Raw genomic sequence first — 26,627 nt, 5'->3', positions numbered from 1 at the left:
TCAATAAACATTTGGCTGAGGTAAAGTCACCAATTTTTGTTCACTTCTATAAAATACTGCAAGCAAGAGTGTAACATATGGTACAACCAAGCATATGACGTTATTCACTGAAATGACTTTCTTGCATGTGTGGGCACTTCAAATCATGTAATACCTTCGATTTGAGGCCCCTCTCACACCGATATAAAAATCTTTCATTTTGTCCAGCTCTTCAACCAAAATGAAACAAGATCGTGCGCGCAGAACGATAACGGTCAAAGCAATACCCACGTATATTGCCGCACCCGTCGCACAAAGCGGGACACACGTGTTCTACATGGACGTGTCGAAGAGAGCGCCATTAATGTTTGTAACCGGAGAAAAGTACTTTGCCGTTATCAGTCGGTAGAACGTAGGCTTTGACGTGGGAGTTAGCATTTCACGCAAACTACAGGACATTCGCAATATGTGCAAGACACAAGCAACGCTCACAAAACACGTAACAGTGACGAAATGAAAAAGCGTTATTAATTCACAGAAGTCTGAAACCATATAGTTCGAAACATCCTCCGACCCCGCCGCTACCAGTTCTGTAACACGTTTCAGTTTTCACGCAGTTAATCTCGGCGACGGATGCTGGCGAGCGTCGACTCCGTTTACATTGCGGGGCTCACTCCGCCATCTTGGCCGGGTGAGCCCTCGCCAGCCGCTCTGCGGGCGCGACCTCGTTCCCATCGGGCAAGCGCCGCGTACACGTGGTCCAGCGTGGTGTTGCTGATCAGGAACTCGAACAGGTTGAGCTTGCGCTTGATCGCCTCGGCATGCGCGAACAGCTCGTGCCACGGCAGACCGCTGTCCGGCATGTGGTACTCCAGGAAGCCCTGCGGCGGCGGATCCGGATTTAATTCCGTCCCCTCTTAACGCGATTGCGTTAAGGAGGCCGTGTCGCAGAAAATCCGGCGTCGGCGTCCACCGTCCGACATCGTTAGGGCAAGATTTTCGAAACACGCATACCCAGACCCTCCATGTGATGCAAGGAATTTTTCTGAACTAATTGAATTCCTGAAGCTCAAATACGCGGAAAAATTGTAAACTACGACTTACATACAACCTACAGACATTATAACTGTTGGATTGTAATTTCACTATACGAGAAAAGATAATTCTGTTACGCGAAAACTCAAAGATACCCCTTCACACGCACAGACCAGCCACGGCGTTCGCAGACCGGCCGCGGCGTCCGCCGGCGGGATGGGTGTTTTGGGGGTAGTACACTCTACTTGGGGGCCACGGAGCGGTACGCCCGGTAAGATTTTTACAATTGCTAGCGCCCGCCGTGGTTGCTCAGTGGCTATGGTGTTAGGCTGCTGAGCACGAGGTCGCGGGATCGAATCCCGGCCACGGTGGCCGCATTTCGATGGGGGCGAAATGCGGAAACACCCGCGTGCTTAGATTTAGGTGCACCTTAAAGAACCCCAGGTGGCCGAAATTTCCGGAGTCCTCCACTACGGCGTGCCTCATAATCAGAAAGTGGTTTTGGCACGTAAAACCCCATAATTTTTATTTTTTTAACAATTGCTAGCAGGTACAGCGGGGTGTGGCGGTTCTCGCGGCGCTCGACGCTTCTGTGCATGAGCGAGTAAGAGCGGTTGCGAGAGAAAATGTGGGGGCCTTTGCGCCTTGAATATGCGGCTCTGCCTAGGCACTACGGAGGAGGTTTCTTCGCGCGTGTTGCAACCGTTTGTACGCTAGGCATGCCGGCATTGCGGGGTGCGGCCGAGTTCGTTTACGCTTTGCTGCTGGCTGCCCGCGCGGTGTGGCAGTGGGCGCGGGCGCCCCGCTTAGGGATCGCTGTCTGACAGGGCAAGGTTCTGACTGGTGTTGTATAAGTCGCGGGTCACTTTTTTTTTGTCCCGACGATAGATTGCATTTTTTACAAGCACTGATCCAGGAGGGCACATGTAACCGGCAAACGGGAACCGCAGGAGAGCACCTGAGGTTATAATAAAGCAGGCGGTGCAGGATCTCCAGGGCACCCAAGGGTGGCTCATCAAGCAAATAAATATAAATTGATTTAGCCATTTTAAGTAATACATACATACATACATACATACATACACACACACACACAGACACACACACACACACACACACAGACATACATACATACATACATACATACATACATACACATACATACATACATACATACAATAATATATAGTGAGGGAACGAAGAACACAGACGCTCATTTATCGGCTGCTAAGAGCGCACCTCGAACGCCTGCTGGAGATTGCTGTTGGGAAAGGTGTCACTGATGGCCCGCATGAGTTTGCCTCGATACTCGAAGTCGTCTTTGTACTCGTCATGCGTCTTGACGGTCACCGTGTAGCCCTGGGCGAACTTGGACTTGAGGTGCGTCAGCGTGCCGATGCACTGGAACTCGCCGTCGATTACGATAGCCAAGCGGTCGCACATGCCTTCAGCTTCCTCCATGCTGCGTGCGGCAGTATTTATTAGACGGGTTACTGGCATCGCGGTGGACCGCTCCTGTAGCATTTTATGCTGCATGAGGTTACTGCGGCACGGATGTGAATGAAGCAGCTGTCGCCCACCAGTCAGCAGCGCGATCATCCCACTGCTTCGCGTGGCTCGCCGTCTAAATGTATAATTTCCCAGAGATATTCCAGAGTTTTCACGAGCACAGTTTGCAGTGAACCTTCTAACAGCAAAATTAATGCCAGTATCATATATTAAGCTGATATCAACCAGTGACTTCGCTGGTCTCTGAAAGTAATGTCTGGGACAATGATTTATTAACCCACCATGGTTGCTGAGTGCTATCAGTGTTGGGCTGCTAAGCACGAGGTCGCGGGATCGAATCCCGACCGCGGCGGCCGTATATCGATGGGGGCAAAATGCGTAAACACTCGTGTACCTAGATTAGAATAGACGTTAAAGAACGCCAGGCGGACCATATTTGCGGAGTCACCTATTATGGCGTGCCTCATAAGTCGTGGTCCTGGCAAGTAAGACCCATGAATTTAATTTTAATTATTCAATTATAGATAACGGTTTTGCTGCCTTGTAGTGGAACAGAAGCATCAGCGTACTTTCTTTGCAATGTCGAACACCCTTATGAAAGTACACAAGGCACGCGGAAAGATTATAGCAGTACCACCCCTCAAATGCCAATGAACCGTAATAAATAAAAGGTCGCAATGCCTGTTTTCGCAGTTTTATCGCCGTTAGCACGCAACAGTTAGCAAGGTACCTAAATGGGAACACAACCCGACGACGAAGGAAACTACGCAGATAGGTAAGGAGAGCAAGCAAATTTTCTGGTGCTCTACTGAAAAAGGTTGCTACTGCAGCGAGTACACTCCTGCGGTAACGCATGAATGGTGATATAAGAAAGGACGGAAGAACAAAGTGACAACCTGCAGCCTCCTCTATGTGCACCGAGTGCTGATCGTACGGAGTGTTTGAACTATTTATTTTTTATGGTTCATTTTACAGAGGACTGTCTACTGCACGTATGTTTTCTATCGACGCGCTTTCATATACCATGAACTTCAAATACAATTTCGAATAATGGTTTTAACGTTCCCGTTTCAATCTGCAGGGCGCTCAAATACGTAGAACAGTATGACTACGGAATAGCGACTAACCTTGCCGTCGTCATGATAACCGTGGTCTTGGCCACTTGCTGGAGTGTGTGCAGTGCCTCCCACACGGTCCTGCGGGAGAACACGTCCACGCCGACCGTCGGCTCGTCCAGCAGCACCACGGGCGGCAGACCGACCAGTGCCACGGCGATCGACAGGCGCCGCCGCAGGCCGCCACTATACGAGGCGACGAAGTCCTGCACCACAGCGTCGATGCCCACCAGGCGCGCAACGTCCCTCACCACCGCGAACACCCGGGTCTCCGGCACGCCCCGCAGCCTGGCGAACAGCGCCAGCGTCTCGGCGCCCGTCATCTGCTCCAGCAGCCATTCGCGCTGTGGGCAGTAGCCCATGCCGGCTCGCCAACTGACCGGGTCGCTGCGCATCGTGATGATTCCCCGCGGCGTCTTCATCAGCGCTCGGCCTCGGTCGTGGGGCAGGTCGGTGGCGAGCATGCGCAGTAGAGTGGTCTTTCCCGAGTCGGGCACTCCAAGCACGGCCAGAACCTCACCTTCGGCAACGCTAAAGGAAATGCCTTTCACGACCGTCCGGGTGCGGAACTTCTGCGCGCCGCCATTAAGCAGACTTCATATAGGGAGCGTTCACGTGACATCACGGACGCCGTTTTGTTATCCTATTCACAGCTTCCAGCGGGTTGCACATAAGCGGATCAAGCGCATAAGGTGGCATGGTGGCGTTGATGCTGTTAGTGCTTACAACCTATACGAGTATACTTCTATAGTGTGCACGTGTTGACCGGTCGTACAGTGATTCTTGCACAGAAATTGGGATTATAGCAAAGCTGAGGTAGCAGGGCTCTCAAATCTGCTTCTGAATGCCAGCGCTCGTAGATGCTAGTAGAAAGGGGAGTAAGAGGTCGGCAGGGTGGTCCATGCTGTGCGGTAGACTGCACTGGATAACTGACCATTAGAGAGGGCAAGCGCGCACTGCTGGAGCAGATGTAAGATGGGATGAGCACAATGGTGGGATGAGGTAGGTGAAGGGTGGTGGGAAGGGGTAGGTTCAGCTATTGGCAGGGAGTCACTTTGCATTAGACTTTCGGGTCGTTGCTTAATATGACGAGAAGATGTCTGCTGCTCAGGTACCTGTGTACTGCATATTGACGAATTGACGATACCTCTTCATGTGCCAGGTACGTATCTAGTGGAAGATGTAATTTCACGGAGAGGTATCTTTTAATCCAACGTACACTTTTAGTGAAATCCTGCATAAGATCCTCGATATAAGCGGTATGTTCTCAGTTCAGCTCATATCACTACATGGTAGCGTACTTTCAAGCGAAGGCATGCGCGACCAAACGCGGGTGACTCGCTTCTCACGGCTGTATGTGGCCAATGACCAAACACAGCGCTTATACGCAGTCCTGCCAAATTGGCCGCCATAAAGCACGCCGAAGTGTTGACGAGTACGGTCTTATAGGAGAGAGAAAAAGTAAAGGTGAAAGGAGAGAGCGAATACAACAGAACCCTGATGTAGCAAACCAACGTATAAATAATTATTATGTAGAACGAACAGTTGTAAAATCCCCCAGAAAATCTTGGTAGAAAATTTATACCAAATTACGTATATGTCACTGTTGTGTAATCCCTTTCAGGTTCGACATATCCGGGTTCGACTGTTGACTGAAGAAAGAAGTCGCCGCCTCTTTGAAAGGATATTGCCACCTGGTGTTTTGAGCCAGCGTTGCGTGCCCAGCAAAAACGGCGATTGAAGACGACGAAGTCAAGGATCTTGCGCCAGCTGGAGAACCGTCCTTCTTGTGTCTAACATTTTCGTGTCTGGCTGCTGATACTGCTGCTTACTCTTGCCTTAGCACGTGGCAAACTGGTGGAGGTGCAGGGTAATCTAATCTATGCACCAAACCCCACCGGGCAGCAGGAGCTCCAGCCCCGTACCGGTGGTTACGCCGGTACACCGCGCCAGCAGAAGGATCCGTGGACAAGCCCCTGAGTTTGGACTCCTCCCAGAGAAAATGGCAGCTCGGAACACCCCAACCGGTATGGAAGGCACAACGCCGATTCATTGTACGCTACTCAATCCGCGAACGCCGAATCCCTTCCACGGCGCCATACATGAGGACGTTGAAGATTGGCTGGTGCGCTATGAACGTGTTGGCGCGTTCAACAAGTGGATTACGCAGACAAACTGAAAAACGTATATTTCAGCCTTAACGATGACGCACGTGTTTGGTATGAGAACCGTGCAGATGCCTTAACTTCATGCGCAGAATTCAAACGCCGGATGCTTGAGACGTATGCGAGCCCTGATCGCCGAGAGCGAGCTGAGCGTGATCTCCAGTCCCGTATACAAATGCCGAACGAGGGTGTCGCAATGTACGTCAAGGACATGACGCGTCTCTTTCAACGAGCCGACCCCAGCATGTCGGAAGAAAAGAAGGTGCGGTACCTGATGCGCGGAGTGAAAGAGCAGCTGTTCGGCGGTCTCGTGCGCAGTCCTCCCAAGACTGTGTCAAAATTTCTTTCCGAGGCCGTCACCATGGAACAGACGCTTCGGCAGCGGGCACCATCATACGAACTCCAAGTGAACGCTGCCTCACCTACGGACTTCTTCGGAGCTCTCGGGGGCCACGTCGATTTCTTTCGAGAGCTCATTCGTTCCGTGATCCGCGAAGAACTCCAGAAACCGTCGGTACCTTCACAGCCTACGCTCAGCTCCTTGTCCAGCGTTCTCCGTGACGAAGTCCAGCATGCGCTAAGAGCACCACCCTTCCACACAGAAGCTCGACCGCTAAGAAATGGCAACCCACATATGTCATATTCGCAAGCCTTGAGGCAACCTGCCCCACCTCCCTCCCCGCTTAGCGCCGCGCGCCCGGCCATGCTAGAGCCCGCCCAAGCTGCCTCGTATTACCAGGTGGCGCGTGACAATATTCTTATGATGGGAAGGTGGAATTGCTCCGAGGAATCACGGGGTCGCGGAGAGGAGGAAGACTGCGTCGGGTAGGAAAAGGAGCAAGAAAATGGCATGAGCCAGCGGAAGAGTCCATTTTTTTTTCTGTGGCAGTTACCTCCAATTATTTGTACCCGCCGTGTTATGTGACTGTGTTGTTGCTGTGGAGTCAGCTGGCCGCGTCGATGAACGCTCTTGGTGATGTCAGTAATGTTCAATTCCACCGATGTCACCAGAAATGGCAAGAAGCCAGTGCAACTTCGACAACCCGTGTGATTGCGACGGCCACACAATGGCGATCAGCGGCGGAGGGCCGCCATGCGTGATTTATCATGCGGGCGCAAGTCCGCGTGCTGCATAGCTATGAACCTGTGTCGATTCCGTGGGTTCATCTTTTTGCTTCCGATACGCTAAACTTAGTGAATCCTTGAATTACGACATTGCACTATTATGAGCCACCAGGTAAAGCATGTTGATTTAAACATCTGAGCCAACGGCCAACGGGGACACGCGCATTCAAGTTCTTGCATGTGAACTATCTACAACTGCAGGTCTAGTTCCGTTTCTTTTTCTCCAATTGTATCATTGCTGGCGAACTTTTCCTTGCGTAGCCAGGTCATCTACTCGTAGGCATTTTATGCGCAACATTTACTTAAGTGCTTCCATTGAACAGTGGTGCAAATAATCTCGTGTACTTTTGTAGGCATGGTATATTCAGTTTCTTTAATCGCTTTCGCGTGTACTTTGAGAAGTGAATCCATTGCATACCGTAGTTGAACTATATTGAAGGACTGATTTCAATTTCCTGGTGTGTTATTCACCCTGCTAGGTGTAGTGTGTGCATTTGCGTACACTTCTGGTTTTCCTGTTCAGTGCGTCGATTTCTCTAGAATTCAAAACCCAATTTAGCGCCCAGCTTGCACGACGCGCTAATAATAATTGAACTCCGCAGACGCGGGAGCTGTTGGTTGGTTTGCGTTAGAAACACAATATCCCACAGTATGGCACAGAGATGGCCAGTATACTTGTTACATGTAGGAGGAGTGAAGTTGTGTGGCATTAGCAAAATTTCTGATGGTGCGAAATATCAGGTAGAACGTAGCAGTGTGAAGTTTTGTGGCAAGCGGAAAAATCTATGGTTGTCAGTACTTGTAATTTATTATTGTTAGTAAAAGTAATGTTTTGTAAAACAAGTGCTGCATAACTATAAAATTATGAAAAAGGAACCAAAGCAATATGTCAAAAAGATGGACATTTTGAATATGTGAAACTATGCACTATAATGCACTAGCCCCATAATACGCCTTAATAAGACCTTTCTTAACAGCTTTTTCTAAAATTATCAGAATTCTACAAAATATTTTATTCTCACCTGTCTTTTTATCTATGCATCATTAAAACGGGATAGGGGGACACCAATAATAACGCCACCAAAGAAAGCAACTAGAGTGCAACTTGAGAGTGGACCACGGCATCAGTAAACAAAAAGCACGCTAAGATTGGTTCTCAATTGCAGTGCTTTAATATAAATATGCTTATGATGAACCGCACACAAAAAAAAAAGTTTGTTTTGCATGCATATTTGTGTTGTGGGACAGAGAAAGGGAAGAGTGTATACAAAATTGCTCACATGCGGATGACATTGAAACAGTTACACGCCTTGTAATATCTTCTCTCATTTGTGATGATTTCTCAAGATTGGAAAGTCACTGAGTTGGTTTAAGTGGGTGCGAAAGGACGCAAGTGGAGCTAAATGCCATTAAGTGTAAGGGATGGAAATGAGTGCCCCTGAATGCCAGCTGACACTGCGGGCCGATTACTTATTACGCGCAAGCGTCAAGAAATAAGACTGTGAAATGAACCACAAGCACAAGCACACGGAGTTCATTTCGAAGAGGCCAAGTATATGTGAAACGTGCTTGTTAATCACGTGCACAATACAACTGAAGGTAATTTCCTCGCCTTAGTTACTTCGTCAGAGGAGTATATCTGTTCGTCTTTACTGTTTTGTCCTGATTACTTTGTTTACAGTACGTATACACTCATTGAATTCCAGTTAAGTAGGGACAACCTTTGTCGCAACAATGCCAGCGGAACTTAAAATATAATGTTATAACTTCAAAGGTGGGACAAAGGTTCACATACTCTCATGAGGTAAGTGTTCGATGTGGAATGTTATGTTTTCTGTAGTAAATCATCGACACTTCATTTTATAACACTGAGACATGCTCTTAGAGAAAGGAGGACCAAAGGTAGGAAAACAGGAAGGTTAGTCACTGTAAATACAAGCGAGCTACTCTGTACTGGAGAAAGAGAATAGAGGGAGTGAAAGGAAGTAACAGAGCCGCGATAAAAAGATAAAAACAGTGGGTGGGGGGGGGGGGGGGGAGACAGTGTGCAGATTACTGCGATGCAGCGAACTACAGCAACTGCCCACATGTCAAGCAGCAGGGCAATGCAAGTGTGTTGAACGCAGTCTGGACAATGGTTGTTTCGCTGCAACGGATCCAATTAGGCGTAGTCTAGATTGGTTGTCTGCTTGCTCCACAATGACGGTATTCACATAGTAAATCTTAGGATCGTTTTCACGCAGCCTCGGAAGTTTAAAATAAACATTGAGACATGTTTAGCGCAAGATGACTTCTATATTTGCCTTGACAATTATTGAACAAAACATAGCTCTAACAGGGCCAAGGTGAAACAGTTTCCGGTGTCGTCTAACCATTTGTGAGGTGCTACTTTTTCCTTGAAATTTCGTTCATAAAATCTGAAGAATAGCATTCAGCAGGGCATAAGAGAATGTTTGACACGTTTTTCAAGAAACGTGGTGCAGCAGTTCTCGAAAGAAAAGTCAGTGTACCACTGACTTTACTAGAAGAAATGAAATGTGGTACACATTTGTACCGCTGTCCGCAAGCGGTTTAAAATGAAGAGACAATGTGTAACACGAACGATATTTACGAAGCAAATGCTGCTGTTCACTTGTAGAATGGCTAAAAACATTCGATACATAGCGGAACTTGGCATTTGCTGCACAGAAAGCTCGTTCGAACTTGCTGCTGTGTCGTGGAGTCCCACCTACACCTCTGTCTACAGGCCGACCGCTACGGGTGACGATCTCGGCTGAGAAGTCTGATGTCGTCAGGAACTCCAACCATATGCTTGCCGTCCCCTTCTGGCTTTTACGGGCGACAATCCTTTGCTATTACCTCCGCTTTCAGAAAGAATGCAAATGCACGGCCTGTGCGATTTGACCGGTGTAATAGCCATCCACTTAGGCCTAACAACCCCAGCCAAAAGCGAGCCCAGAACAGACAATTCAAAACGGTGAACAATTAGGGCGCCCTCAATGTATGTATATGGTTGCAGATGAATCACTAGGTTCCATTTAGTAAACGGGTAAAAGGATACACTTAGTAGGCATGTTGAAGCAGCGTTTTGAGTGAGTTTTTCCCACGCCACAGCAGCACGTACTGAACCGCAATGAAGACATTTGCAAAAACTAAGTTACTCTTCGCGCCACATGATGGAATAAAATAAAAACGCCCATAAAGCTTTCTAAATGCCTTGGTAGATGGCAGCACTAGTAAAATTGGCTCCAATTTCAACAGTTGTTTCATTACGGGCATTTGAAACGTGCCAAAAAAGTGGTACATATTTGTATCACTGTACCACAAAGGGCTAACATGAAGTAGAATTTTTCGTTCCTTCCATGTTCGACGACCGCCTACCGGCCCAGGAGTCATCAAGACAAAGAATTCTGAATATTTACGAAGGTTATCGGATGTGCTTGTGATAACGAAGCAATTATGTCAAAATGAAATCCATACTAGAAAATCCTGTTTCTTTTTTGTTATGTATACATGAAGAACATACATATTTATGCGTTCACCAAAATACTGCGGCGTGTTTGCTAGGACAAAATATTTTTATGCCGCTTGGCTACCAAGGAAGTTCTTTATTTAAATACATAGATTTCTATGCAGCACCTGCATTGCTTCTTTTGTGACGCTAGTCATGAATAGCTATCTTCTAAATAAAATTACGTGCACCGCTGTATAAATTCATCCTTATATAACTTTTCTATAGTGCATTTTATTAAAACGCACGGGAATATAAGACCTTAGCGTAAAAGTTAGGGCATTTGTTTTTTCTGTTATGGATGTTGTACTTGTCTTCTATTTCACATAATATTTGTTAGAAAAAAAAGAACTATTTTCTTTTCAACGAGAAGAAGGCCAACCGAGAGGCTCAATTTTTGATGGTAACACCCTCATGAAATTCATGCGCAAGTTCTTGCATTATGCTTGTTTCACATTTTTTCACATTTCACACTGCCTATTTGCTTTTGCATTTCTTTTTCCAATTTGTCGCTTTTTTGCTTTCAAAGCTTGGCATATAAAGCCTCATTATTTGTTAAAAATCTAGAATGAAACTATGCTGAACACTTTGTATATGTATTGTAAATAAATCGTTCTCCTTCTCTGAAAAACATGTTCTGTGTCTATGTCTGCATGAGACTGCCTGTGTGAATGTAGAGCACACTTTCAGATCGAGTACTCAGTTGAAGTTGGCGTGTATGTAGGGTGCAGCTGATATAACAAAATTGGATGCCTTCAACTAATGCACGCGATACCTAAACCTCAATTCAATAACTTCTTCGAGATAACTGGGTGCGCATGCGCACAGCCCACTTCATCTGCGTGCAACAAATTCCTGGCCCACCTTATTTTGCCCCAGGCACAGCCCAACGGCGTCGTGTCGGGTAAATACAGCGCGTGCCCTTTAATACAGTCGGCGTCTTCTTTTTTTTTTTATAATGACATAAATAAAAGTTGTTCATGCATGAATATGGCTGGTCTTTCGCACGGATGAATTCATTGCATCACAGATAGCAGAATGTGTTCGTTGCGGTGGTGCTGATCATACAAATGCGGCACAAGGCAATGTTTAAATCGCAGTTATTCGAGGCAAATTTTACGTCGGAGCCATCGACTTGCAAGGCTAAGAATAAAGCCGCTGTCTTTTTCGCCATGCCGGCAAAATCTCGCCTGGCTGTACATTTCTAAACAGCTCAATTGCTGCTCCTTCGACTACACTCGTAGCGATAACTCAGTGGCTTTAGCGTGTCGGCCGTGTCTGTGCCATTCCGACGTAAAGAGAAGCAAAAACGCTTGTGTCATTCTTTGGGTGCACAATAAAGAACCACAGATGGTCACGATTAATCCGGAGCTTTCAATTACGGCGTTCCTCATTATCCACTGCCGTTTTGGGACGCAAAGTTCCACAATATAACTCGTTTAAACGTGTCTCAATTTCGTTCCTCTCTTGCTTCGTTTAACCTCGACGCAAATGCAGGTACGGTCACGTTAGCTAGTCGCCAAGTCACAAGGGCCGGCACGTCAAAGAATGAACACAAGCTAGCTTCTGGAAAGCAGCGAAGCTTCCAATAGTTGCAATAAAGTTCTGGTAGGCCTTCGAATGGTAGATACCAACGAGCTTGCTGCTTGAAAATAAACATTGGGTCACTAAGTACAACGGAGCGACATAAACAACACGGTTCGAGAGCATTTTTCTCGACATGTGCTCCTACTAACAAAAGCTCTATTTGCCAGTGTTATGAACAAAGCATGCCTGATGTGGCCAGAGGAAGTTAATAGAAATACTTGTGGATTCAACGAAATGAGACGTACCGATAAAACCCCACCCGCTTATTCAACGTTTCAGGATAGCGGACCAGTATTGCCATTATACCGACGAGCAAGCGCAACTTTGCAGCACATGCAGTTACCCATAGTTGCAGGCCTCAAAGTTGACAGATTACCATTGTTAACTGAACATTGCGAACGTGGTTGAAAGTTTATGAGTGAAAGCCAAGTTCCCGGTTAAACAATGTGTGCAGCAAAACATACCCAGTATAGCCAATAAATACAACACATAGAAGAACAACATTGGCGTGGGGAATTAGTTTTTACTTTGACACAGCCCTTACAAAGATGACTTTAGACTGTCTATAGAAAATCTATACTTTTTATAGAAGACCTTGCCTGTCTATAGAGCTGGAATTTTCTTGATACAAAGTCTATAGACTGTCTATAGACGAAAGTCGATAAAGTTTCTATTTCTTTTTGTCTATTCGCCATCTATAGACGGTCTATAGAAAAAAGTCGATAAGGTGTTCGTTTTTTTTTTTTTCTACTTCCCTCTATAGACTACCTATAGGCGAAAGTTGATGCAGTCTGCTTATTTTTGTCTATTATTTGTCTATAGACTGTGTATAGCCGAAAGTGCATAAAGCTTTTATTTCTTTTTGTCTATTCGCAGTCTATGGAAAAAGTCGATAAGGGGTTCGTTTCTTTTTTGTCGACTTCCCCTCTGTAGACTACCCATAAACGAAAGTTGATGCAGTCTATTTATTTTTGTCTATTATTTGTCTATAGACTTTCTATAGACGAAAGTCAATAAGGGTTCTATTTCTTTTTGACTATTCGCAGTCTACAGACAGTCTATAGAAAAACGTCGATATGGTGTTTCTTTTTTGTCTACTTCCCCTCTGTAGATTACCTATAGAGAAAAGTCGATACAATCTCTATTTATTCTTGTCTATTATTTGCCTATAGACTTTCTATAGACGAAAGTTGAGATTTCTATTTCTTTTTGTCTATTCGCAGTCTATAGACGGTCTACAGAAAAAAGGAAGATAATGTGTTTGTTTCTTTTTTGTCTACTTCCCCTCTATAGACTAACTATAGACGAAAGTCGATACAGTATCTATTTATTTTTGTCTATTTGCAACCTATACACGGTCTATAGAAAAAAGTCGATATAGTCTCTATTTATTGTTTTTTATTCTTCGTCTTTAGAGTGTCTATAGACGAGAGTCGATATGTGTATTTATTTTTGTCAATTCCCCCTCTACATAGTTCTTCATAACAATCACATGCACATATTCACGTACGCACACACACACACACAAACACACACACACACACACACACACACACACACACACACACACACACACACACACACACACACATATATATATATATATATATATATATACAGCTGCGCGACCGGCCGCCCGTCACATTACGTGTAATCGCGGGCTTCTTCATGCTAGGAAAAACACTTCTATGGAGCACGTGTTGCAAGCTGTATCAGGGGTTTCTACTGTTGCTCTGCAATTTGATCACTGCGAATTTTCATCTCAATAAAATAATTCAGAAATAAATTAACACTAATTATCTAATCAGGGGAATGCAAAAAAATAATCTGACCATCTTCAAGTGATCACAAACAACATTACATTGGTTCTCTCCAGCTACGTAGCATTTGCATATGTTAAAATCTGGCTCAAATTAAGTCAAACACCTCGTATACTTCATTGCAATCCAAATTATTTTCCACGGTTTCCTATATCACCGCCGGTGAAGGCCATAGGGTGGGACGTCATCAAAGGTAATGTTAGCGTAAGCGAACAGCCCGTATACCGATGGTGGTTTGGCGTGAGATGAAGTAGAAAACAGCAGATACTCTAAATTTTTTATTGCTTCAGGTTTACACGCCGTCTATAGATTGGCAATAGACAAAAATCGTTAATCTGGGCTGTACGCTGTAACCACGTGCAGGTACCGGTGGACAATACAGAGCTGTGTTTGATATAAGCCACTGAAGTTGTATACTGCTGAGATTGATGTAGAGCCTATCTGCAGACTTTAGTATACACATAGTGTATACCTCAGCATTTGTTGACCACATGATATGATCTACGTAGTCACCCTCGGCGATACCAAGACAGTCTTCACACTTGTCATAGCATGACTTTTGCGGCACTAGAAAAAAGAAAGCAAAATGCCGATCCAATTGTGATAATAGATGTTATGAACGCCAACTTTAGCTACAAGTGGATTCCAAACAGGCATCAAGCTAACAGCACAGAGACTCGTAATGTTTGTAGCTGAAAATGCGGACTTTGTGAGTGTGCGATGAACCGATGTCGCGCTTGTGGTGTGAGCGTTGTGTGTCGTCCGATTGTCAGATACTTTTCACATTGTCTTCATATCTCGGCTGCATCACTAGCATCGGGCGGCTTTTCATTGACTGATATCCTGCACTATAAACTCATCAAAGTGTCTCATTTACCTAAAATGTATGCCAAATTCTCTGAGCCCACACAGTATTTCGCAGGCGGTATGCGTGCGCGGCCACGCATATGAGTACCTCAATGCTGTACTGACCTATCATCCACGTGTTCGATCACACAAGTTTCTAGGCGTCATAATCGACAGGGACTTGTCATGGAGCCCTCACGTATCATATGTGAAAAAAACGGTTGATAGGCATCTGCAACCTGTTCAAGTTTTTCACTGGCAAGCCCTGGAGAATGTCGACAAGTGCCATGTTACAACTGTACAGGGTGCTTTTTCTAGGCTTTCTGCGATACAGCTTGCCAGCAATAACCAACACAGTAAAACGAATCTACGCACAATACAAAGTGTTCAGGCTCAAGCACTCCGGATCTGTATAGGCCTGCCTCGGAGTGCATCCACAGTGGCCACGATAGAAATCGCTAGAGACAACCTTGTCAAGATCCACATTGAAATTGAAGTGCTCAGGACTCATATAAGGCATCTAATCAGGACTCCTCGTCACCACTTAGCCTCTCTACCAGCGGACAGACCTCAAACATCTTTCAGCCAAACGACTACCGCACATGATGAATCACTGCCATCTTGTTTCATTCCGGCTTCGAGACCTTCGATTCCTCCATGGTGCCTCACTCAGCCAAAAACCAACCTCACAATACCTGGCATCACGAAAAAAGCTGATCTATCATCACCAGCTCTTAAACAGCTAACATTAATATTTTTGTACGAGAGCTACTGTGACTCTACACATAAATACACTGATAGATCTGTCTTGCCAAACAGCTCCGCGGCGGCAATCGTCAGACCAGCGACAGCCACAACAAGCAAATTTAAGACGACTCACGCGACAACGTCGACGGCAGCAGAGCTAGCAGCGCGCTTTACTGCCCTTCATTACATTGGTAATGAACAGCCACACAAGTGGACGGTATTCTGCGATTCGAAGGCGGCCACTGCAGTCTCTACTGTCACATTTACGACGCGGACCACCCGAGCAGTTAATATTTCCCATTACAGAGACATTACACCATATAAGTCATGCAGGCTATGAAATAACCTTCCAATGGCTTCCAAGTCGCTGCAGGATTATCGGCAATGAACGGGACGATCAAGCTGCCCGCTCAGCCAATATTGAGGAGCACCAGGTACCAATTCCACTTTCTAGAACTGACGCCTCACGGAAGCTCCGCCTGCTTGCTCGGCAGTGCACCACGTCGCAATGGAATGAGCTACACTTAAGAAATACTCGACGGTACTCCTTTGATCCAATATTAAGTCTCCGAGCGCCATCACAGCTTCACCGTAGAGACACCACGCTCTTGTATCGACTGTGGTTGGGCGTTGCCTTCATCCCTATGCATTCCGCATAGGTATGACCGACACCGCAACCTGTGACCACTGCGGCCATGACGAATCAATCGACCATATTTTGTGCGCTTGCCCGCAGTACAATCCACATAGGGAATGCTTTCGCCACCAACTTGACCAACTGGACGACCAACCACTATCGGAAAAAAGAATTCTGCACTACCGAAGGGACCTAAGGTCACCGAAGAAGGCCATGCAAGCGCTATTGCGCTTTCTGCGATCTACCGGTCTTTGCGAACGTATTTAAGTGGAACGCCTTTTGTGTGTGTGTGTGTCTCCATGTGTCGGTGTTTTTTTTTTTATTTAGCGTTTTCCTCTCTCATTTTTCTAATTCCTATCTCCCATCCACAGTGTAGGATAGCGAACCGGAGACTGATATCTGGTTAACCTCCCTGCCTTTCCTCTTCATCTCTCTCTCTCTCTCTCTCTTTACCTATCATCGGAACGGAAAATTTGCACTAATATACGTGCGGGCATTATATTTTGCGGTACGCTGGAATATATGCTACAAATGCGCTGTATTACTCATCGTCGCTGGCGATAATGCAAGCGCCTGAAGGGCCCTGTTACGGCTTTTACAAACAGTGCATTCATCCATGTGTGCACTCCAGTATCATATAATAGCCCAGAGCATTTGTAATACAACCTGCCAGCACATTTGCTTCGTTCATGAAAAAAGGATGAAAAATGGAAAAGCAACCCGTTCCGGCACCCATGGCGCGCACAGAAAGAAAGAAAGAAAGAGAAAAAAAAAGGCACACAGAGTTCTCGGAGCGCGCGCGCCCTGGCACGCGGAGTTCCTGCGCCTGCGCAATGAGCACCATCTGTCCCCGTCAATTTGAATTCTCAAAGAGGGCGCCACGCACGTAAACGCTTGTAGCGGGTTTCGGTGTCTGCCTGAACGTTGGTGTCTTCTTTGTGGCATCACACGTCAACTACACTGAACGGTAAGCTTTAGTAATGATGTTTTGCGTCGATAGCTCATGATTAGGTAAGCGCATTTCGTAGCGCGAACCGGCCGCATGTAGCGCAGGCGACTCGAGCATAGTATCGGTTTCTCATTTTCGTGATTTGTTAATGCGATCTTGTTCTCACTTCTACTATACGGAATGTTTTACAGCAAGCGATCGCTCACGCTTGTTGATTTTAGCGTCATAGTTGATGTGCGTAACAAAGGAAGTACACCATGTTTTAACTTGATACTGAGCTGTCACTAAGCGCATTGTATGTGTTGAGTAGCCAGTGTGGTAGATCTCATTTCGCCGCGCTCGATCCGGCCGCGATGAATGCTGCGTCGCATGTGCAGTGAAATTGTCGCGGCACGCTTTTCATATATATCTCGAAATTGTGTTAGCATGAAGGATTTTCAAACAGAGACGTACAGTTGAATAACTACTAGCGTACTCGGATGAAAGGCCATGTTTCCGGGGCATGCATCAGCAGTGTTTGCGCTGCCGCTTTCGTATAGTTTAAAAGCAGCAGTATTTTTAAAATTCCTGGCAACCAATCTAGATAATTTTGGGAAGTTACCACAAGCAAAACACGAAACTTGAAGAAATATCTAGATTCACCCAATATAAATATTTGCAACCACAAAAGCTTTTGGAGCATGAAACCTGCGATAAGCTCAGTCACTCGCAGCTTCGCAACTTAAGCGAAAAAATTAGAGAACAATAAATTGGTCTCTCCGGGAAGCACCTTTACGCGTTTCAAACTGAAGGCATTGCGTTTGACGGTAGTTGAAATATTTCTTTGTCTCTTTTGTAAACAGTTTAGCAGCAGAGGTCATCTTTCGGGCTATTTGAAAAGCGTTAAGCACCTTTCGATGCTTCGGCGTTATGCAGTTTACGTGCTGTTAATCACTAGGCAGATGCTGGCGCAGGTTCGCTGTATGGTATGAAGCCCTTGTCGTGCGTAATAAGTGTTCCGGTTTTCATTATTGTTGCATTTACTGCCGTCGTCTTGGACAGATTGTATAATATATGCGCTGTACAAAAAAGAGCGACAGATTATGCATTTGGGGGCCTTTTCTTAGCAGATAACGCCCACATTATTGAAATAATTTACTGGACATCACACTTGTTCTACCCTTATCAACACACCTAAGAGATCGTAACATGTTTTAGTTGATAAGTAACCTTATTAATACGCCCCCATTCATGTGCATTCTACTGAAAGTGTGGCAAATGTATTCATCTTGAAGTATGAGAAAAGAGACATTGCAGACGGTTTTATGCGGAAATAATTTGTAATTCTTAACGTGATTGTTCAAATCTGCAGTCACTACGCTGAGCATGTTCGTTCGGCACGAGCATATTGCATTAACACCTGAAAAATGTGCACAGTCCAGCCGGGTATCATTGTTTCAGCAATTATTATTATGAGAATCGTTTGGGATTCTCGCCTTTCTTTTATTTTTATAAGTACACTATGTGTCAATGAACCTGCCTTGAATCGTTGCTGGCACCAGCGACCATTACGGTTGTCTAACTGCTAATCATACTGTCACATAAGGAAACATCATAATGGTGCTGATTCATATTGCCATGTAGTTTTTAGTCAGATCAAAGTAAGTAAGTAAAGTAATCAAAGTAAACTAGAGGCATAAGTGATGAGAGCAAATTAAATAGGAAACTACTATTGAAGCCTAAAAATAACTAATTGAATAGTTTTCCCTAACAATGTTGCATTTGCTTTACGTGTTTGTCTCTGTGTCCTTGTCTTCCGTACTGTACTCGTGTGGCCATCAATTATGAACTTGCCCAAACCCTTTTCAGCTTTATTAAACAAGGGATTCAATTCAGTTGAATCTAATACTGCATGTCAAGTGACTGAAGTGTTGTTCGTTTTATATAAATATTATGGACTGGCAGTACTTGGCAAGCATTAAACCACAATATTTTTTGCTGCACTTAAGATGCGGATGTAATAGATTGCCAGAAAATTTTCATGAGTACAGCAAAAGATCGGGGAATATTAAAATGACCACATAGGTATGCTGTCTTGTTATATGTAATACAAGGTTTCCAGAGAATCTCTCTGTTAATTATATTTTTAAAACATTTCATCTCATAAAAAGTTGAGGGAAATTGGTCCCATTTATTGAAAAAAGGAATGAAATTCAAGCATACTGACATGGCATTTCTTACTCAATTTGTTGTTTCTTTTTTTGCGTTAACTAAAAGTCCTGAACCTCGAAACCCTACAAAAATTCTTCATCTTTGAGAGCACCTTAAATAGTTTACTGGGATAGCATTCATTCGAACTATACTATCAGTTCTGTTTCCTAGGAGGTGCATATCTGTCGTCCCATGACACAAAGTGCTCGCATGGTATTTCGGGTGCTCATGCGGTATACCTAACTTGGAAACCTGTTAGCATGCCCAAGAGGCCTCATTACCTTTAAGAAACTAAGTGACCATATCAATACAATCAATCCATCTGCCTTCTGTTGAAGTTAGGGTCAATATCCCATTCATTTAAGAGTACGAGAAAGACATTTAAATGAGTACTAAGTAAAATAAATTAAAATGTTTCGCATGATACTCTGAATACTCCAGTCACGTCTTCTGAGCACATCCCTCTGCACGAGCGCATTTAACTACCAGCCAAAAAAATGTACAGACAGCCCAACTGGGCAACGTTTCAGCAATAAATATAGCGATAATTTGGGATGAGTACATGAATGCATCATATATGAACTTGTCATAAAAGGGAACACACTGTTGCTGGCACGAGCAGCAGTTATGACTGTTTAATTGTTCACTGTACCATAAAATAAAACATTGTATAATGGTACTGATTTTTATTGACAAGCAGCCATTAGTCATAGCTAAACCGCATTAAGTATTCACTTAGATGGTTTGAGCAAATATGATAAGCTGCTTATTGAACATACAAATAATACACACTTGTTATTTTTGCCTCATATTGCTGCATCTACTTATTTGCAGCATACACCTGCATCACCTTTGGGTCTAATGACACAAGGTCAAGGCCAGCCTGGTGACGATGCTTGCCAAGGCGAAGTAGTGTAAATATTTAGTCTCTTTCCATAATAGCATAAGACATGTATTTTAAGAAATTCATCTATTATATCCTGCAATAAAAACAGTTAATTCTTTTCCGGTGCATTTGTTTTCTTTTTTCCACTGCATGATTCAGCACTTCAATTCTGTCTGTTTATGCAACATATATGAGAGTACAGCTGGTTATGGAGCATTATTAATCTGCCAGCGTTAATGCATAGGTGAACATGCATAAATACATTTAAATTGTTTGGCTACCCCATGTAAACAGAAATGTCAACTAATTTGTAGATAGCAGATAGCTATGGACCTATGGCCCTATACACTCTTTGTAGACTTGTCTATAAAATGTCTGTGTTTACAGACTATCTATTGATTAATAAAAATTCATGTTTGTTGACAAATGTATGCAGAATGTGATAGAAAAAAGTGTATAGGAATATAGTTTTGTCTATAGAATGTCTATAGACAAATGCATATACGTAGTCTAAAGATATTTGCTTATAGACATCTTATAGACTCAGTCTACAAAAGCAGAACTTTATATAGTTCTATTTTTGTAGACTGAAGCCTATGGAATGTCTATAGACAAATGTCTTTACACTATCTATAGATATTTGTCTATAGACATTTTATAGACTTCAGTCCACAGAAGTAGAAGTGTGTATATAGTTGTACTTTTGTAGACTTCAGTCTACAAATGTAGAACTGTATGACCCCATACACTTTTATTTATAAACATTCTGTGGACATTTGTTTACAAACGTGAATTTCGATTAATCTATAGACACTCTATAGACAGTACATAAAGATTCTATAGACTTCTGTCTGCAAATGTAAATCTATAAGCCTATACACTCGTGTATAGACATTCTGCAGAAAATTCTCTACAAACATGAATTTTCATTATTCTATAGACAGCCTATAAACTGTCTATAGACTCAGACTTTTTATAGACTAGTCTATAAAAAGTGTATAGCCATAAGTCTATAGACTGTCTATAGAGTAGTCTAAAGAAATGTCTATAGACTTCATAGACAAATGTCTATGGATTTTCTGTAAGAATTTTTGTAAGAGAGCTCCCATGCTCCATAATCTTACACTTCTTACCCTTTCCGCCCACATGACAGCTACCGAAAATAGTAGTCGCATACTGCTACATCTTTACTGTCACCAACAACATAAGCGTCGGGAACAGCTACAGGAACATACACCACCCACGCTCACCGACAGTGAACAATCCACATGAAACGAGAGCCTCGGAAGCACGAATGTATGCACAAATAACTGTGTGTATCTTGTGTGCAAGTGTGGTGACGTGGTGTTCTGTTTAGAGTGTTTGGTTGTCTCGCGATATACCCAGGTTTGATTCCTAGTGTTTTTAACTTTGCGAGATGTGCGTTATAAATTTTGGGAAAACCAACTACAAACCTCGTATAGGGCATGAAAATTAAGATATTGAGGGTTCAGTAGAAAATGTGCAACGCTTCTAGTTAAGGCAGAAAAGATAGTTTCGCCACACATTTCCACTAAATTGGAACTCTGTGCCAAGTGCGGTTGATTTGGGACTCTAGGAAACATAGCGGATAACCGCAGTATGACATTCTGGAACACTTCGTTGAAGGGGCCAGGAACCACCCTTTGCGTCTGGAGAAATAATACGGTCCGCGCATGGCATATTCTTCTGCGCACACCTCAACGGAATTCCGTGGTCGTCCGCGGCGGGTGGATCTCGCAAGCGGAGCGCGAAGTAAACTCTCTCTCAAACGCTGATTTTTCAACCGAAGCCTGCTCTTCGCTCTTTTCCGGACGTCTTATTTCGTAATAGAGCGGATTCCCATACGTGCCTGCCATTGGCTAACAGCTGACATCAATCAAGAAGGGTGTTTGGCTGAGTGCGCTTCTTCCTGCTGTTACTGTGTATATTTATTGACAAAGTTTAATGAATAGACTGAAGTAGGCGAGAACATGCTTTGGAATTTCGATAATATTTGCGCACTTCCGGAATAAGTTGACTGTCATCTGCTCACGCTCGGCTGCGACGGCCCGCGTAAGAATTGAACTTTGGCCAGCCAGCCTATCGGTGTCGTGGCCATCGGGTATCGCTGATTTCGGCTATTCGATGATTTTCACCACTCAACTAGCCTCGAACCACACGAAACTCTAGGTCAGAACACACGCACGCTTGCCAGCGTGCGTCGACTCCTGGCCGCTCCTGGTTAGACGCCGTGGCAGACTTCGCTACGTAATGAGCTATTGATAACGCTTAAACTTACGCCAGTTGGATGTGGCTACTATCCGTCAGTCAACTACTATCCGGCACCGCGTAGCACAGCCAGACAGGATCACATGAGCGCGAGTGCGTACTCTAACCCTGTCGCGCACAAAGGAAACGCTGCAGTTGCATGAGCCCCTTCAAGTACGCTATGCTACGTAGCGTAGGTACTGCGGCCGCCACGGGGTGCCGCGACGAGTCTACTGTCTTAGAGCACTGCGGCTCGCTGAGGAGACCCGCGTTCGCCTAAATAGAAAGGGGCTGTACGTTTGGCGCGTCGTAGGCACCAAAATCGCAAGTAGTCGCGTCTAGGTTAACATCCAAAATCAAATTTAAACTGCGCGCCAGGTTGACGTTCCGAACACCCCGCTCCGGCGTAGCCTTCACAGTGCAAATCATTGAAGAGGAAGCACCGGAAGCACCGCAAACGGTATGTCTTATTGCCAATCACTCCGCTTCTGCAGTGCACATTGAAGAACCTTTTGAGGCAAATCATTTCTCGAATAGTCTAATTTAACTTTAAACGCATTTCTCGATTTCCATAAAAAGTGGTTCAGAGCCCCTTCAAATAATTTAGGGCTCTAATGTAGCCTGTATAGCTTCGCGGCAGTCGGTGACTTTATATTTGCAAGCAAAACTTGCTTATTTGTCCCAGAATCAGACTTTCATCATCAGAGTTTCGGGTGAAGTGATCGATGTTTTCAAAGCTCATTCTGAAAAAGGCTTCGAAGCCTATCAGTGGACCTAACAGTTGTATTGCACCATGTCTCACACTCACCTGCTTTTAACCACCGAACTGTTCATCTATATGGTAGTATGACGCTAGCGCTTTCTGGACGAAGCCCTCATCTCAGACAGTGAATTTCTGGAGCTTTTGTTTTTTCAATTGACCTTTACCTTTCATTTTCTTGGACTACGCGAAGTATCTGCACAAGGCAGGACCGTTTGTTACCGGCTCATGCATCGTTCTCATCCTCCGCGACTTAAATGGATTACATCTGGGATTGACGCTGTCGGCTAGGCTGGAAATTAATATATATATATATATATATATATTGCGGGCTTTTACTTGCCAAACCACGACCTGATTATGAGGCACGGCGTAATGAGGGAGTCCGGAATGATTTGGACCACCTGGGGTTCTTTAATGTGCACCTCATTCTAAGTACACAGGTGTTTCTCGTATTTCGCCTCCATCGAAATGCGGCAGCCGTTGCCGGGATTCGATCCTGCGACCTCGTGCTTAGCAACCCAACACCATATCCACTAAGCGATCGCGGCGGGTAGCCCGAAATGAAGAAGCTTTACGTTGCTTTCAAATTCGCGGACGTTTCTTTTTCTTGTTTATCTGTCATTGACGGCTCTTGTGTAGCAGATTAATCGGAAGTTCTCACGTTATTACCTATACTATTAAGGAGTGCTTCACACCACGCGATGCGATTTTTGATTGTCCGCTGAGCAACACCATTACATCTCTTGTTGCATGTTTGTTCTGTTTGCAAGACCACAACCCATTGCAGCTACGTCCCGAGAGCCGAAGACATCACTTCGTCTGTGCCATTCTTCACATTCTGAACACGTTAAGAAGGGCTACTCTATTCTTTCAGGATTCTCTAATTCCGCAAGACCTTCCAGTTTTTAAGCCCCTCAAGCACCTTTCTCACGCCGGCCAACACAAGTTGTTACAGGTATCCGTAACAGAAAGTATTGTAAAAGATTTTCGCAGGGAAAATCAGCTAGGCGCCAGTTAGGTGACCACATGTATCAAAATAATATGATCATTTAGATTCACATGATCTCCCACATGTTAAAGGTCGCTCAGCGTGCAAGTTTTCGCACGGTTCATTCTATTCCCAATAAGCTTGCAAAACTTTGCAAGCCCACTAATCTTAAGAAGGTGCCAAGTCACAGCTGCGGGAAGAGAGATGAAGCTGACCTTTTCGATTGTGAACGAGGTGCGGTGTAGCAATTTGCTTCGTCTTGTGGTAAATTGGTCAAAGCGATCTTTGTCTTGCCGACAGATTGGGCGGGCATAGTTATAGTGGTAAAAAGGAAATTTCAGTTGACGAATTTGTTGCCGTTCACTGCGAAATTTAAAGCTGTGCCTTGACTTCGACATTTGTGCTGTTATGGAACGTCGTCATAATAAGGTGAAAAGTGAAATGAAAGATGCTCGCAAGAATTGGAGCTGTGTACGTATACAGTCTATATGACTTTATCACGTGAAAAATTTGTTATCCTTGTTCTGCCGGCACCTATAGAGTGAGCTCTGTCATTGTTCGTTGTTTTTCACTTAGAATATAAGATGACAGGTATCACGAAATAAACCAGTCGAAAGTTTACCGCCCTCCTGTCTACAGTTTCTCCTTATGTCGCTTGCTTTCTTCATTCTTTCTTAGTGGCTCTCACTGAAGAAGACGTCATACAATGCCAGCTCACCCAGACCACTGCTCTTGTGAGCTGTAATGATGCAGCACCAAAGAAGCATTTAACCACCACAATATGCTGCATACTTCAATTTTTTCAAATTTACATTGAATGATGAAGAGATCTTCTACTTAGCTCCGCGCCTATTTGACTGCAGCACAGTTATAATGAGAATACGCTGTGATAAAATGTTCGCTCGTTTACAATCAAAGTATTTCTTCATATAAGTTCAGTGATTTCCCCGAATGAGCGCTTCTGCGTCTCACGTACACTGGCACTCGAACAGAAGGGGAAAGTTGACAGTCATTATAGCATATGCTAAAGAGGATGAGGTGAAAGCGTGCCCTCTCACGAGACATTCGTTACATTAATTGACATTTTCGTTCGAATGCGTTACTTTCTATTAATTGTTTTCACCCTCCAAATGTCCTGGCCTTGACTGATTCGAGTGCCTTAATTAAGTTCCCCTTAACACCAAAAGGAGGGTTCGACTGCCACCATTGGTCAAGGGTTGGACACCGATGAAAGGCAGAATGCCTTATAGGTTCGTACCAAGAAGTCTGGCTAGCCACTATTCTGAAATTACAAAGGTCGTCGGTTCGACTCTCGACGCTTGCAGTGGCAATTAGAATCCCAACTTGGAGATATGGCCGCTTCGCCAATATCTCCAAGTGGGTTCGACTTCCGTGAAAGGTCGTGGACTCGAGTGCCTTAATTAACTTTATCTTAACTGAGTGTACCTCAGCTAACTCTGCCTTAACAGGATAGGTAATGCGGACGCTTTCTTTTTTTCGCCTCGGCTTCAAGCTTTCTTTTATGAAGAAATTGATTACCTGATTTGCGCTAATTCACACCAAAGTCGCGAGTACGACTCCCACCAAAAGTCGTGGGTCTTAAATTCGTCTTAAAACTACAGTTAGTGGGTTCGACTTTCACCAAAGGTCAAGGGTTCGACTCCCTATGAATTTTGGTGCCATAACACCGGACGGCGCAACGCCGGACAACGGATTTTTTATCCCATGAGCCGTCTCACGCTTTCGCTTTAATAAATTTGATTTCAAGCTAAATTGCGCTTTGAAAATCGTCGCAAAGAACCGATCACGCTGAGCCAACGCCGACAAAGCGCAATGATGACATTGTATACCTTGCAAAAATCCAGGACGGCCACAAAGTCCGAGCCCATTTTCTGAGTGACCACTTGGTTACGTATGCGGGTCTCCTCGGCTTCCACATCCTCGTCCATCGTTCCGTGATCCGGCACTGGTCGGTGAACTTCTTTCTGCAAGGGTCACGGGTATTCAAACCACCGGCCGTTACCAATTACTCTGAACACCAGCACATCTCGTTCCCGTGAACATCTTTGTAAACGCTTCGAAACGGCTGCACACTTTCCGAGCACGCCCATTTACAACTTTCCGGTTTCACAGTCGAAGGTCTGAAGGACAGGTGTGTGACCATGCACACAAGAATGACGACCAGGACAACACAAACTTGCTCCGCATTTAGTTGTTCTATGCGTCACGACCCTTATATCGGTTCCATTGCCGCGAAGCGCACTCGGTGCATGTAGGCCCTTCCATGTTCAACTGCGCGAGTTGCAAAGTGCGTTTTGGAGTTACAATTTTTAAGCATCGCGGGCAGTAAATAACACGGTGCGGCTGCTAGAGCGGGACTGCCTGAAAATGGGGATATTCTTGTCACGAGAAGTCAAAATGCATATTTGACTATAGGATGGGAAATGCTGCGAGTTAGCTTTTCAACTAACTATAGTACTTTAGGAAGCAGGCTTTATTTCACTATG

General features: G+C 44.7%; 1 protein-coding gene across 1 annotated transcript; it reads right to left on the bottom strand.

Moving 5' to 3' along the window:
- Positions 1-44: 44 nt before the first annotated feature.
- On the bottom strand, positions 45-26,101 carry LOC126533978 (phospholipid-transporting ATPase ABCA3-like). Its single transcript, XM_050181195.3, has 4 exons — positions 25,971-26,101; positions 3,651-4,210; positions 2,254-2,476; positions 45-860 (listed from the first exon to the last, which is right to left on the bottom strand). Exons 1-4 carry the CDS (start codon positions 26,067-26,069, stop codon positions 636-638), a joined length of 1,107 nt encoding a protein of 368 aa, XP_050037152.1. The 5' UTR covers positions 26,070-26,101; the 3' UTR covers positions 45-635.
- Positions 26,102-26,627: the final 526 nt, after the last annotated feature.

Source organism: Dermacentor andersoni, chromosome 7 (genome assembly GCF_023375885.2).
Source record: "Dermacentor andersoni chromosome 7, qqDerAnde1_hic_scaffold, whole genome shotgun sequence".
In the NCBI taxonomy this organism is placed as follows: Eukaryota; Metazoa; Arthropoda; class Arachnida; order Ixodida; family Ixodidae; genus Dermacentor; species Dermacentor andersoni.
Note: the sequence above shows the minus strand (reverse complement) of the source record. Positions and strands in the feature narration are given on the sequence as shown.

Excerpts from the sequence above, each read along its gene's own strand:
- LOC126533978 (XM_050181195.3), bottom strand. The coding sequence starts at position 26,069 with ATGGACGAGGATGTGGAAGCCGAGGAGACCCGCATACGTAACCAAGTG. Across the intron at positions 4,211-25,970 it reads CCGTCCTGGATTTTTGCAAG|AAGTTCCGCACCCGGACGGT; the intron begins GTATACAATGTC and ends GGCGGCGCGCAG. Across the intron at positions 861-2,253 it reads ATCTCCAGCAGGCGTTCGAG|GGCTTCCTGGAGTACCACAT; the intron begins GTGCGCTCTTAG and ends CCGCCGCCGCAG.